Source organism: Gallinula chloropus, assembly GCF_964237585.1.
Source record: "Gallinula chloropus genome assembly, chromosome: 3".
Lineage (NCBI taxonomy): Eukaryota > Metazoa > Chordata > Aves > Gruiformes > Rallidae > Gallinula > Gallinula chloropus.
In genome coordinates this window covers 59022346-59035405 of record NC_140087.1, presented here as the reverse complement: position 1 = coordinate 59035405, position 13060 = coordinate 59022346, and the positions used below count along the sequence as shown (strand labels likewise).

At 44.1% G+C, this 13060-nt stretch overlaps 1 protein-coding gene across 1 annotated transcript; it reads right to left on the bottom strand.

Moving 5' to 3' along the window:
* Nucleotides 1-2275: 2275 nt before the first annotated feature.
* Nucleotides 2276-12575, bottom strand: KCNG3 (potassium voltage-gated channel modifier subfamily G member 3; the record flags this gene model as incomplete). Its single annotated transcript, XM_084262054.1, has 2 exons — nt 2276-2921; nt 11917-12575. 2 exons carry the CDS (start codon nt 12573-12575, stop codon nt 2276-2278), a joined length of 1305 nt encoding a protein of 434 aa, XP_084118180.1.
* Nucleotides 12576-13060: the final 485 nt, after the last annotated feature.

Here is a 13060-nt window from a genome sequence, read left to right as displayed (position 1 = left end):
TTCTTACGTGGGTTTTTTAACCTATTTTTACTGTGAAAAAAAAAAAAGTAAATTAGAGCAGAATACAAAACCCAGCTATTTTTCTCCTTGAAAAATGGTTTTGATGCTGTCAAAATAAACTTTTCATTAGAAGATGAAAATGTCATTTTCTTCAACGGCGGTGTTTGGATTAAAGTCTGAAATTTCAATTTTGTCAAGGAGGAAATTTTTGTGGGAATAAAAAAAAAACCCAAACCATTTCGACTGACTATAATATATAATATATGCAGGATATATATAGGTACACATGCAGGAATACAGAGCCAGCATCTCTGCTGGTGTAAAGCTTCGAGGTGTCTCTGAAGTCACAACTTGCCTAACTAGCATCAGCTGTGAATCTCGCCTAAGAAAGGAATTTTTGATTATCTCATATTCACCCCTCTGTGGAATGCTGGAGCCACTTTCTGAACGACGTGATTCTGATATAAAAGGCATAACTCGAGTAATGGAGGGAGCTACAGGGCTAACCTTCTGAACCTTGTAACGCGGCGGTGGCAAGAAACAGAGGTATGGCTGTAATGTTACTTGAAGTCTTGAAACTATTGAAGGAAAAGTCAAGCTACTAAAAATCTTTTCATGTCTTCAGAAAAAAACACGTTTGCGACGTAATTCTTAAACACTACTTAATTAAGTCTAAGACCGCTTAAAATGATAATGAGATTTTCAGGCCTCAGGGTAGAGCCTTCAATGTACTGGTTACTGACCAATGGGGTGCTTTTATTTGGGTGAGCAACTCCACAGATGTGGTTTCTAGGTGGTACTCATTTTACTTCTAAAGCTTTTAACGAATATGTGTAGAAAAGATGCTTCCACAGCACAGTAACAGTAAACGCGGTATTTTCAGGCAAGCGCACCAAATGCAACGCTGCTGATGACCCTGAACTCCCGCGCTGATGTTTATCGGTACCTGCTGACGTTTATTGGTACCCAAATCTGTAAAGCTCTACTGTAACGTGGTTTTAGTATCTAACTGCACACTTCTACGTAGCAGCCTTTCAGAATTATACTGAACAATGCTATTAAGCGGTACTACACAAGAAATGTAGTGAACAATATTTCAGAACCTAACTTGATTCATCAGAGAATATACCATTTTGCCAAGTGCAACTCACGCTTCTGTATTTCACTTTCTTTGGTATGCTCTGGGATTTTTGCAGTTGTTTTTATAACTTCCATTCAAGTGTATCTTTCTGTAAGGATTGCAGAATTTAAAGATGAAGTCTCATCTGACAGGGCGCAGCTACTCGTTTTTCCAATGCTTTCTCTAGTCGGCTTCAAGTGCTGGAACCTTACAATTTGGCTTGGAGAACTTTTGCTATGATGTATGTGTTTAATTAAATGGGGGTGAGAGGGAAATCTATGCTTATAAGCATGTAACTTCAGGTGGGTGGAGTTGAACTGAATGCAAAATTTGGATAGCTCCCCCACTAAGTTACCAGAAAATACATTTATCAATGCCAAATTCTTTTCTGATGATCTTTATGAAGTGCAACACTTGATTCTACTAAAGATTTTGTTCCAGAGAATAAATTAATTGTGGTTAAGGTCGTCCTTGCTATGACATTCAGAGGTGCTCTTCTTGCACTTCTTTAAATTATCAAATTGAGAGCAATCCTACTGTTTTTATTGATTTGTGTGCTTCATCAAAGATCAGAATCAGGACTGATGATTTCTTGCCCTACAGACCTACGTTCTTCATCTTTCCTGAGTTAGAAAACCAGCTCTATTCTGTTGCAAAGCTCAAAATTAGCAGTGATTCTCCTTCAGCATCTGATTTGCTTATCTGAGTTAAAAACAGAGATACTTCAGGCAAGAAATTATCAGTGCCTCTATGGAGCATTTAGTTATTGAAATCTTTGAAAAACTTGTGTGACATGTTGCTTGGAGTGGTATAGAATGTAATTATGCGAATGACAGATCTCTCTGTTAAGCCCATTGTTTTGTTCTGCTTTTGTGTGTGGAAAGGCAAACTGAAGACCCAGCTGGTCTGCTTGAGGACTTCTGAATCCTCTTTGTTAATTTTGTTCTCTCAAATGTGAAGCATCACGCCCTCTCCCTGCAAGGTGCCCAAGGCAGATGGCCATCCTTCCTGTCTGAATGGTGACGGGCTTTCTCCAGGCTGGCGAGAATGTTGTTCCATAGGACCATCCAGTCAAGGAGGACACGGGAAGGGACCTTCCACCATTCTCTTCTAAGACAAAGCTTAGCAAGTAACTACAACAGAATGCAAGTTTGGTCAATTTAAGAATTCAGCAGAGAGGCTTCTACTGTACCTAGCAGATCGGAACTTGAGCTCATGGTAACATTGCACAAAGCTGTGGTAAATGAATGTGATCGGCAAGGCTAATAAGACGATGCCACTAACCACACAAATTCCACCAAGAATCCTTCCTGGAACAGTGATGGGACACATGTCACCATAACCAACCGTGGTCATTGAGATGATCACCCACCAACATGCAGCAGGAATGCTGGCATAATCCTTATTCTTTGTTCCCAAGTCCAGCCCGTTTTCAAGAAGCTGGGAAAGTGCACTGAAAATTGCCATAGCAACACAGATAAAGACAAGAAGCATCACCATCTCTCTGTAACAGCGCTTCAGAGTCAGACCAAGTGTTTGAAGGCCAATGAAATGACGAGCCAGTTTAATCACCCAAAAAATCCTCATCATTCTTAAGACCCTCAAGGTGACTCCAGCCCTCTGAAGCTGTGAATTTTCCCCTGTAAAGACTGTCATTAGAACAGAGATGTAGTAAGGAGTGATTGCCAGTAAATCAATGATGTTGAGAGGCCTTCTGACAAACTCACACTTGTTTTTGGAGACGATGAACCTCACAATGCACTCTGCGGTGAACCAGCCTATGCAGATAGCTTCGATTATCCTGTCAAAAGAAACAAAGTACAGTACTTACGCTCTGTGCAAAAGCTTCAGTGGATGTTTGGTTTATTCACAGATAGTACCAAATCGACACTCAGACCTTCACAAGCGACACACAGAAAACCACATTATTCTTATCCTACACACGTACCACCAGATTTCAGCAATTAACCTGAGGATCTAGAGAGTTTCCACTGATTGCTGCTAAGAACTCACTCACTGATCATTTTCTTTGAATTATAGATTGCTACTGGTTCTCATGCTGGGCAAATGCATCTGCAAGACCTGGAACCCTACGGGAAATGGTACATCACCGATGTCAACCTGTAACATTATCAAAGCACCTTGTGGTGTTGGTTCGGTTTTGGGAGATTTTGTTTCTTGTTTTTCTTTGTTTTAAATCCATGAGGCCTGATCCCATTTTGGGAATGCCAAAGACTGTGGATCAGTGGACTGGCTGGTAATGGACAGCAACATATGGAACCAGACACCTGAACTAAAAGCAAAGTGAAAATGGAGTCGGCAGAAATCAGCTTTTGCATTGGGTAACTCATGCAGATTGCTCATTCAGGAACTAAGCTAAACCAGTCTGTCCAACTTGCATCCCAAACAGGGGCTTACCTCGAGCTGTGTTCAGAACTTTATAGGTATTGCTACTAAACACAGACAGTATTTTATTTTCCACCATTGATTACACAAAGCACTAAACCTGTGTCTCCCCTTTTGTCACTATGCCTAGAGTTACTGAATTTCTTCTTGTGTTTTAAACTGTGCTGCAGCAAAAATGTCAAGGTAGCCAAAGCAAGAGGCAAGGTCATCATCTTGCCAAAGACAAATATCAGCCTTAAGAAAAGAAATCCTGGAATGTGATTTCAGAATGTTCTTAAGTATTTTCAAGTTCCCAGTGCGGTGAGCAAGACTTGAGAACCTCTCAACCTGAAACCAGTGGAAGACAGAAACAAAAGATGAAAATGTTGCTCTAAGATTATTTAGTAACTGTCGTGCATGTAGTCTTAAGTCTTCCACCTGAAAGTAACCCTTTTATCAAGAATTCTGACAGTGCTCCCTTGTTTAATACAGGTGGGAACTAGAGCTAATCTTTCCCTCTTTGCTTTGTTTAGCTTTTCTTCACCAATGCTTTCCAGAAGCAGCCAACAAGTCTAAAGCCAAACTGTTATGAGATGGGGATGTGAAAATACTACATACAAGCAGAGGACTTTTGCTGCTGCTGGGATCCTAACCAGGTAGTGTCTGTAGACACATATAATGCTTTGCAAGTAATAATACGATTGTCATTTCAAACCTAAAATTTTCTTTCCCTAACACATCTGCATCATTTTGTACCAGTTCTGAAATCTGTTGCTGTTATTAAGACAGTGGCCTGTTAGAAAGACAATATGCTTCTGTAACTGCTGAAATTATACTACTAGACTCGATAAACTAACTTTCATAAAAGTTTCATATGCTAAAGTTTAATTTTTTATTTATTTCATTTTATCTGTTCATTCACCTTAGTTTCATGCTGCAAAATGGAGGAAACAGCAAGAGTCAGTTGATGTAAAGGAACACTGTAGTTCCAGCCACAGCAAATTTAGATGAACATAAATTAATGACTTAAATAGTTACATAAAATCAGACCTCACCTTTTTTCTTGTTTCACAAGTAACAATGAGAGTTCTGCAAGTAAGTGGCCTTTCTTCATAAAGGGCTTAAGACACTTGTTCACATCTGCACCTTTTGATAGAAAGACCTGTGGCTTTTAAATAATAATTTGCTCTTAAGAATTATGTGTTCTCTTCATAACTGAGCTTTAAAAAAATTTAGTGCTGCTTTTAATAATGACAGTGCGTGGTAAATGCAATTTAAAGTCTTTCTAAGAAATGCTCAGATAATAATGACTTCTAAACAAATCTCATGTACAGAATACATGAAAATTATTGTATTCATGTGGATTTTAATTTTTTTTATGTGAAAAAAAAAGGAAAAAATCTTACTTGTAAGTTCTCATAAATCCTTTTTACACAGGATGATGAAATACCTAAGATTTGCCCTAGTAAATCAGCCAAAGGGCAAGATCGTGGTAATGGACGCAGCACTGATAGAGTCAGACTGCACTTAATATATTGGCTAGTTGAGATCTCATGTAGTGATTAAAAGAAAAATGGTATATGGATCAAAACTTGCAGCCAGGAATATTCAGCAATTCCAACAGATTCTATTTTATTAAATTTCATGAGATTTCTCTGGTATTGCTGCCTGTGTTCTATGACATGAAGCATTTAAATGAAAAAGCAATTTGTAATTTTACAATTTAAAGCTTTTTCACTTGGTATTTCCTCCTGATGCCTTGATAATGCTGAAGATGTGATTTCTCTGTTTTTATCACAAATTAGCCAGGTTATCTCCGAGTTGAGCTTTAAGGGAGTTGGGTCCTGATCATTGTGATTCAGTAGAAGTCATCTTTGCAAATCAACATAGATTCAGTGGTCCAGTGTAACTTTGGGGTAATAGTTGTGTGAGTCAAAATTAATGAAGTATGATCAATCCATTGTTTTATTCTGGCAGTTCCCATCACAGGAGATACTGTGAATCGGTTATACTTGACTTGAGTAGGGAGGAGTGGAGAGCCTTTTATTGTAGAGCAGACTTGAAGAGAGGTCAGGAACATCACAGATGCAAAAATAACAAAGCAAGATCAAGAGGGTGAGCAACGCATTACTGCCACTCTGTTACATACTGCGCTTCTGCTTCTCCATTGTGCATCTATCCCTCATTGTCATCGCTTAAAGCATCCTGGCTAGCGAGAACACGATGGAGAGAGAAGGGCAGTGTCCCCAGTTTTTTTCCTTTCCTGTCCTCCTCAGCCCCCAGTGAAACATTTTTTATTTTGCCTCTGTTGTCACTCCTTTTTGCCAGTCTAGATGGGTTTTGGCTGTCCTGCTGAATCATCTAAAAGCTCTTTGGTGAACAGAACTAGAAACCTCTGGTCTGCTGGGAAACCTGGAGTGCTACGTACCATGGTTCCACTTACAGATCAAGTCTCCCTCTCCTTCTAGTGATTTAACCTTTAAAGCTAACCTTGTTAATGGGTAAGTAACATCTAATTAGGAAAGCAAATTTAACAGCCCTCAAGAGAACTTAAGTGAATATGAAGTTAAAGCCAACTAACACACAAAGACTAAAGTTACTAGATCTTCTGGAACCTATTCTTAAAATAAATACTGCATGTTCACAGGACAGACTGTCTTTTATTGCTTGGTCCTAGAATAATGCTCCTTTAAAATCTATAATCTATATAATTTAAGTAATGAGCTTTTTTTTTTGGTAAAATATAATACGTATTTTAAATCGTCTGTCACAGTTTTTGGTTGTTCCCCCCCGCTCCCCATCAGTTCAGATTTAAAATAGCTAATATTCAAAGGAGAGGGGAAATTAAAAACAAACTCATTAAATGCTTCCCTGCAGATTCCCCACAAAATGTAAATAATCAGAGAAAATACTGATTTTTATTCAGTTACAGGTTATTCCAGCTCAAACTTACTGTTCATTGTCCGAGGCCTAAGCCCATGAAAGAGGGTCTTTTTCCTACAATTTTAAGCCTCTTGGTACTTAACAATCTGTCAAGATTGTTCTAATGAGTCTTTTGTCCATAAACGGGACATCAAGCCTTTGTGAACTTCATTTCTACTGTAATCCCCTCACTCTTCAATTTTCTGTTCCATCTGATAACTTCCTTTCAGAATAAGCTATTTTATGTGCAATGAGTTAAACCACTTCAGAAACTGCTTTTTTCAATCACTAACAAGGCTAGTTTGTTATTGCTAAAAATAAAATAAAATAAAATAAATCATATGGTGAATGTCTTTGAATATTTCACCTTAGCATTATGCTTTGCCCCAGCACAATGATTTGTGTATTTGCAGTATCCCCTGCTGAGCCGGTTGAAATGTAGCCAAAATATTTGTTAGTGGCACTATTATCTATTAAGCTTGTAAATAAAACACAGACATCAACGGGACACATGAGGAAAACAGATTATATGAGTGAAGACAGTATATTGACAGGATTAAAGTCTGTCAGCACTGATTTGTTAAATTTTTGCTAAAGCCTATTTCCATGTAAAGCACATTAAACCTGAAGAAGTACAAGCAGTAGCCAGAATGATCAAATTCCTGCTCAGGGAGACTCCTATTCGTTTCAGCAAGCGTCTGGATTTTTAAAATCCTTTTGAAACCAAGAGGATCTCTGCATCACTACACACGGTAGAGCAAGGACCCCAGAACAGCTAGTTTCCCTGCATTAAAAACCTGGCCGTCTTCTTTTTCACATTCTGCCCCTGCTCTGGTAACAATAACATGTCTGGATGCATTAAACTCCGGTGCCGTATGTGGGAGGCTGTAATGACCCAACATTCCCCAGGGAAGGGGCACACACCTTTCGCAGCTCTGGGAGGATAGATACCTGGATACAAACATCTCAAGCCCTGGGGTCCTCAGCATTTTTTTCTATGTACTTTGAACAGAAGCAGGACCCAGCCCTGGTGAGTCTGTCGAGGTTCTCCGTGACCCCGCAGTGATGCACAGCAGTTCTTTGTGTCATCTCCGTTTTTCAAAGTTGTCTTAAATTCATTAGAAGAATCCACACCCGTGGTTTTAACAATGGCATGTATTCTTTACCTTCAGCCTACTGTCAGAACTTAGCCAAAAATGTGGTGTTTATGTTAGATCTTAAGCAAAACAGAAGTTGTGGTTTGGGGGTTTCGGTGGGGTTTTTTTAACACGTTAGATGGGAGCATTCAGGTGCTCTGAAATTCCACAGCCATAAAGGAATAATGATCATTTTTTGTGTCTCGGATTAAAATGCAACTTTTTAAGCTGATGTTTCAGAAAGAGGAGAAGAAAAAAAAAAGCCCACTGACATCTGTTGAGAGCTGCTGTTTGGAGAAGTCACTGCGTTTACCTACTTTTGCTCACGAACACAGCAATCTTACTGGCTTGATAACCAAGGGGTTCTTTCAATACAAATTCAATCATGGCTAGTAAGTCAAAAAGGAGCAACAGGCTCTCCCTCACACTAACAAGCTACTCATGTTTAGTGTTGGAAAAATAGGTTTAAAGGGAGGTAGAAAGGACTGTGCTGGCAGTAAGTCAAGGAGCTTCAAATGATTTCCTGCTACAAGCTTGAGAAGCTCTCCCCGCAAGACTGTGCTTGAGTTCAGTGTATGGCCAGGTCCCCGATCAGAGGCTCGTGGTTTGCATCTGCTGGCACAGTTCAGAGCAGAGCAAAGATGACTTGAAATTGCCAGAAGCAACAGAAGGGGAGACAGGTGTCCCTGCTGTCTGCTCCTAAACTGTGCGAATCCAACACAAATCTTCAGCTCTGATAAGCAAAACGTGCCAAGGCTGGGAAGAGAGCAAAAAAAAATCTTAAAATGCCTGAAATTTAATAATTCATCCCTCATCCTGAGAGCAGACCCGGGGAAGGCAATCCCTCTGCGCATCAAGGAATTACGTTGTCAGCATCTGTAAGATCTGTGAAATTCAGAGGTCAGATTCCCCATCCCTCTCTCCTTAAAAGCTCTTACTTGTGGAGTCCTCTGTTGCCCTCTAAAGGGTGTTACTCCAAAGGCTTGGAAATAGCCATAGGCTCTTTATGCTTTGAGAGTGTGGTCACCATGAAAAGTTATAAAAACGTAATGGTTTCTGAGAAGAGGCTGGTGAACTCAATTCCTCTTAGGGTAAAGAGGTGTTCACATAAGAAAAACAAAACACAGCTGGTGTTAGCTGGCAGCTGTAGCTGCCCTCATTAAAGAGGATGATTTTGTAAATTACAGAGTTGGCGACCCCCTCACTCCTAGAGATGAGGTCCCAGTACGATGGAGTCACGCTGGTAGAGCTGTTTTCACTACAGCTGCCTGAAGCCTTTCTGTGCAGCATGGTTACCACACTTCTGCCACGGCAATGATCCATGTGGCACCTTTCTGCGCCGAGAGGAACATGACAAGGAAAGGACGGGGAGGTGGGGGGCTTATTGGTAAGCATATGAGAGACTAAAAATACCAGATTTCAGAGTCACTGAATGTCTTGAGGTAGTTCTCACCTCTTCTGAGCAGTGGCTTATGCTGATCTGAATAGTGGGTTACCTCCAAAATGCACAGCCCTAAGGGCTTCTAGGTAAGCCCATTCAAATTTCATTTTTAAAAGTTTTCAAAATATGTTTCTAGAATAATACAAAGTCTTCATACTAGTAATTACAGGGCCACATGAGTCTAAACTCACTTGTATGCAGCATTTATGTCACAATTTCTCTTGACAAAAAAAAATTGTATTATGACATAAAGATTATTCTTTTATTATTATTTCTGTGAGAAGCCTAGATTGATAAATAGAAGGCAGGATTTGGCTTCAAACTTTTAAATGTATCAGAAACCAGTGGCCAGATTTTTAAAAGCCTTCTCTTCTTGCCCGAGATGAACAGCAGTGCAGGAGTATGCAATCCCAGACACTCCTGCGCATTTTCTCTGGTCAGACTTTTCAGACCAGACTTTTAGGTACTTAGGTTTTGAAAACTTGAAGTGAAATAGCTACAAACAAAATAAATTACCGATCTAAACAAATGAAGGGAAATAAAGTCAAGAGGACAAGTGGGCATGTTAGGTCAAATCCTATGGTGTGTTAGGCTGTTGTAAGTAAAACGGGCTCACTCCTTCAAAAGCAACTGTAGCTCACACTTTTTTTTTCCAGGTGTACCAGGCTTTTTAGTCACGATGCAACCTAAGTGATAAAGAAAGGAGTTGGCTCCCCTAAGAGAACAAGGCCATCTCAGCAGGTGACCAGCTGTGGACAGAAAGGAAAGACCTTTATCTGTTTTCCACGTGTTCACTATTAAATTACAAACAGTCCCTGTGCAGTGAGAGCACACGGGGTAAGTCACACACAAGATGAGCCAGTCCAAATCGGTGTTTATGTGTGACAGGCTTTTGCAAAAGGATGGTTAGAAACTGTTCAGCCACAACTTTCATGGTTCTCTGTTGCAATTCCATGGAGTGCTTACTACAACCAGCACTGAAGAAACTCACCCTGCCATTGATGGAGGTCCTTTTGACTTTAAAGTGGCCTTTGCTGCCCTATGAAGTGCTTGGCTGCACCATACCTTGCTTATTTAGGACCTTATTCTTCAAACATTTGTAATACAGTATGCAGTCATTCAGAAGAGTAAAATGATGTGTGCATACAACACACACATGTTCTTGAAGACAAAGGAACTCTGAAGGAAAAATTACATGTCATGTGCCGCCTTACTCTGCAAGTTCAACTCTTTCAGTAAGATAAAAATGGTTCTTGACTCCTACACGGTGAAGATGTGAACAAAGACATAACTGATGTCGTTAACACTGTGGTAGCGTTGCATCTATTTTCCCCTGTCTATTTGGGATGTCTGAGGAATTTGCTGCCTTACAAAAAGATCACCCCGATCGTGCACCCTTTGAAACAACCTTGCAAAGCTTACGTGCGGCTTTTTAACTGGAAGATCCATAAGAGCAATTTGTGACACATCTGAATCTGAGCAGGAATCAACAACTTCTCAATCTGTATCTGTTTTCTTTCTGTTCATACAATTAATTCTTTGGCTCAGCTACAATCAGAAATACAGGTGCAGTTTTCCATTAAGCTAATGGAAACTATGAAAATACTTTCCAAGGAATTGATTTGGCTACTAAGATATAATATATCACATTCCAATTAACTCTATGGTAAAAGATGATGATTTCATGATGACAAGGCTGTGATTTCACTGTAGGGCTCCTCTAGCAGAGTAGAAACTGAAAACTTTGTCCAACAGCCTGTCTGGTTTAAAAGTAGGGAGAAGCTAGCAAATACAAGAAGCATTTACTTCTTTCTTTATATATCAGCCTTATTCATAGGAGAAATCCTACCAGAGCCGTCTTGATTCTGTTCTCTAGGGAACAGGAGGGAGTGAGGCAGCGAACAAGGATACTGAAGTCACCAGAGTTGCATCAATGTAACCCTAAACTGAGGTCAGTTTAGAAGAAGATGAAGAAGGGTTTGTTCTTACTAACAAGGCTCGGGATTGAGCCTTGTACCCCATGCCCTGGTTTCTGCAATTGTTTTCCAATGTTTAGTGTGCTTACACACGTTTCATCTAAAGGAAATGTAAACATCTGTTACGTTCATACACAGGGGCGCTTATACGATGTGTTTCCAAGAGCTTAATGCTCGGTCTAATCTTCTCCTGTGTTCCCCACACAGGGAATGTAAAATGCGAAGAGGAACAGGGGTAAGGCTAATCTCACATACAAGATTTTACAAGACGAGACCCGTAACAGCCGCTGGACCTGCTCCAGCAGAAGGACCTGTAGGAATACAGGCAGAGTGGATAGAGGACTGTGCTTTTCCCAAAGGAAAAGAGAACGAAAATGCGTTCCTTTAAATAAAAGGGCATTATTTCCCTTTTTTCTTCCCCCACCCCCCCCCCAAGATCGTTAGGGCCTAATCTGATTTTCCGTGTTTGAACTTCTCTATGTGGGTAAGGAGTCCCGTGGCTCCTAACGCAGGGGGGGTGGATGAGAGCTCCGCGATCCTGCGGAGGAGGAGGAGGAGGAGGCACCCTTCCAGAGAGCAGGAGCCGTTTCCGATGGCACCTGCTCGCTCCGAGCACGCCCGACCCCCGCCTGCCCGACCGTCGGCCCCCGGCTGCCCGCGGCACGGCTGCTGCCCGCCGCAGGGCTCCGCTCCCGACCCCTGCACCCGGAGCCACCGGCACAGCCCGGCGGGAGCCGGAGCTGCAGAGCAGCGTCCGCTCCCCCGAGACACCCCCCACAGCCCTGCCCGGCTCCCCGCGCCGGGGCCGGGGTTCTACGGCGCGCGGACGATCTCCGCCGGCGGCGGCTACAGCTACGGACCGTCAGGACGAGAGGCAGGACACACTGGACGGGACACACGGGGACCGGACAGCGGGAAAATAAAGGATCCTCCTACCCTGAGGGCTCCCTCACTGACTCTGCTGTGTACCTGCTCTGCTCCTCCACGCTGCGGTTCTCCGGCGCCCGCCACTCGGGCAGGGTGCTGGCGCACAGCACCACCATGGACACGATGACGAAGAGGATGGAGACGGTGGCCAGGACCTGGGCGGCCACGGAAGACGTGGGCTCCTCGAAAGTCCTCCTCATCCTCTCCAGCCACTTCCCGCCCTCGGCTCCTGCCGGCCGCCGGCCCTTGCCCTCGAGGCTGCCGCCGGCCGGTTCCCCCGGCGGCTCATCCGCCGCGTAGTAGGTGCACGTCTCGGACATGCGGTCGTCGAGGCGACGCTGGCAGCAGTAGTCGAGGTGGGAGCCCTCCAGCCCCCAGTAGATCATCTCGTTGTAGAAGGAGAGCTCGCACATGTGCGGCACAAAGCGCAGGTGGCCGTGCCGCACGTACAGCATGATGAAGCCGAAGGCCTCCGAGTGCCGGTCGAAGAAGTACTCGTTTCGCTCCCGATCGTAGTCGTCGCACACCTCCAGCACGTCCTGTTCCGAGAGGCAGCCGTGAAGGCGGCTCACCCGCCGTAGCGGGAAATCCTTCAGCACCTCCCGGGAGAAGGAGTACCGGGTGCCCCCAACGTTCAACACCACCGAGGGGCCGCGGCCAAAGTTCATGGCTTGGGCGGGACGGAGGAGGGGAAGGGCGGGCGAGGCGGGGGACAGCGCGGGCGGCGGAGGCTCGCCCCGGCTCCGGCTCTGCTCGCACCGCTGGCGGCTCCCGCTTGGCGACGGGGCGGGCGGGCGGGCGGGGACGGAGGGAGGGAGAGAAGGCGGGAGAGGCGCCGCTACGGGCGCCCCAGCAGCCGCGCAGGAGACGGGGCGCGGCGGAGGCTGCGCTCCCCCTCGGCGATGCCGCTCGCAGGTGCGGCGGCGGCGGCTTCAGCGCCGGCGGGCGGGAGCCTCCGCGAGGCCCCGCCGGGGCGGGGGCGCGGCCGCGGGCATGACGGGGTCGGGGAGCTCCGCGCCCGGCGCCGCTCCGCTCCGCCGGTGCCGGCTCGGAGGCGAGCGAGAGGCGGTGCGGCGGGGTGGGGACACGCCTCCTCCCCCGCCCGCGCACATGGCGGAGCGGAGCGCGGCGCGGGGGGTTCCCACCCGAGGCT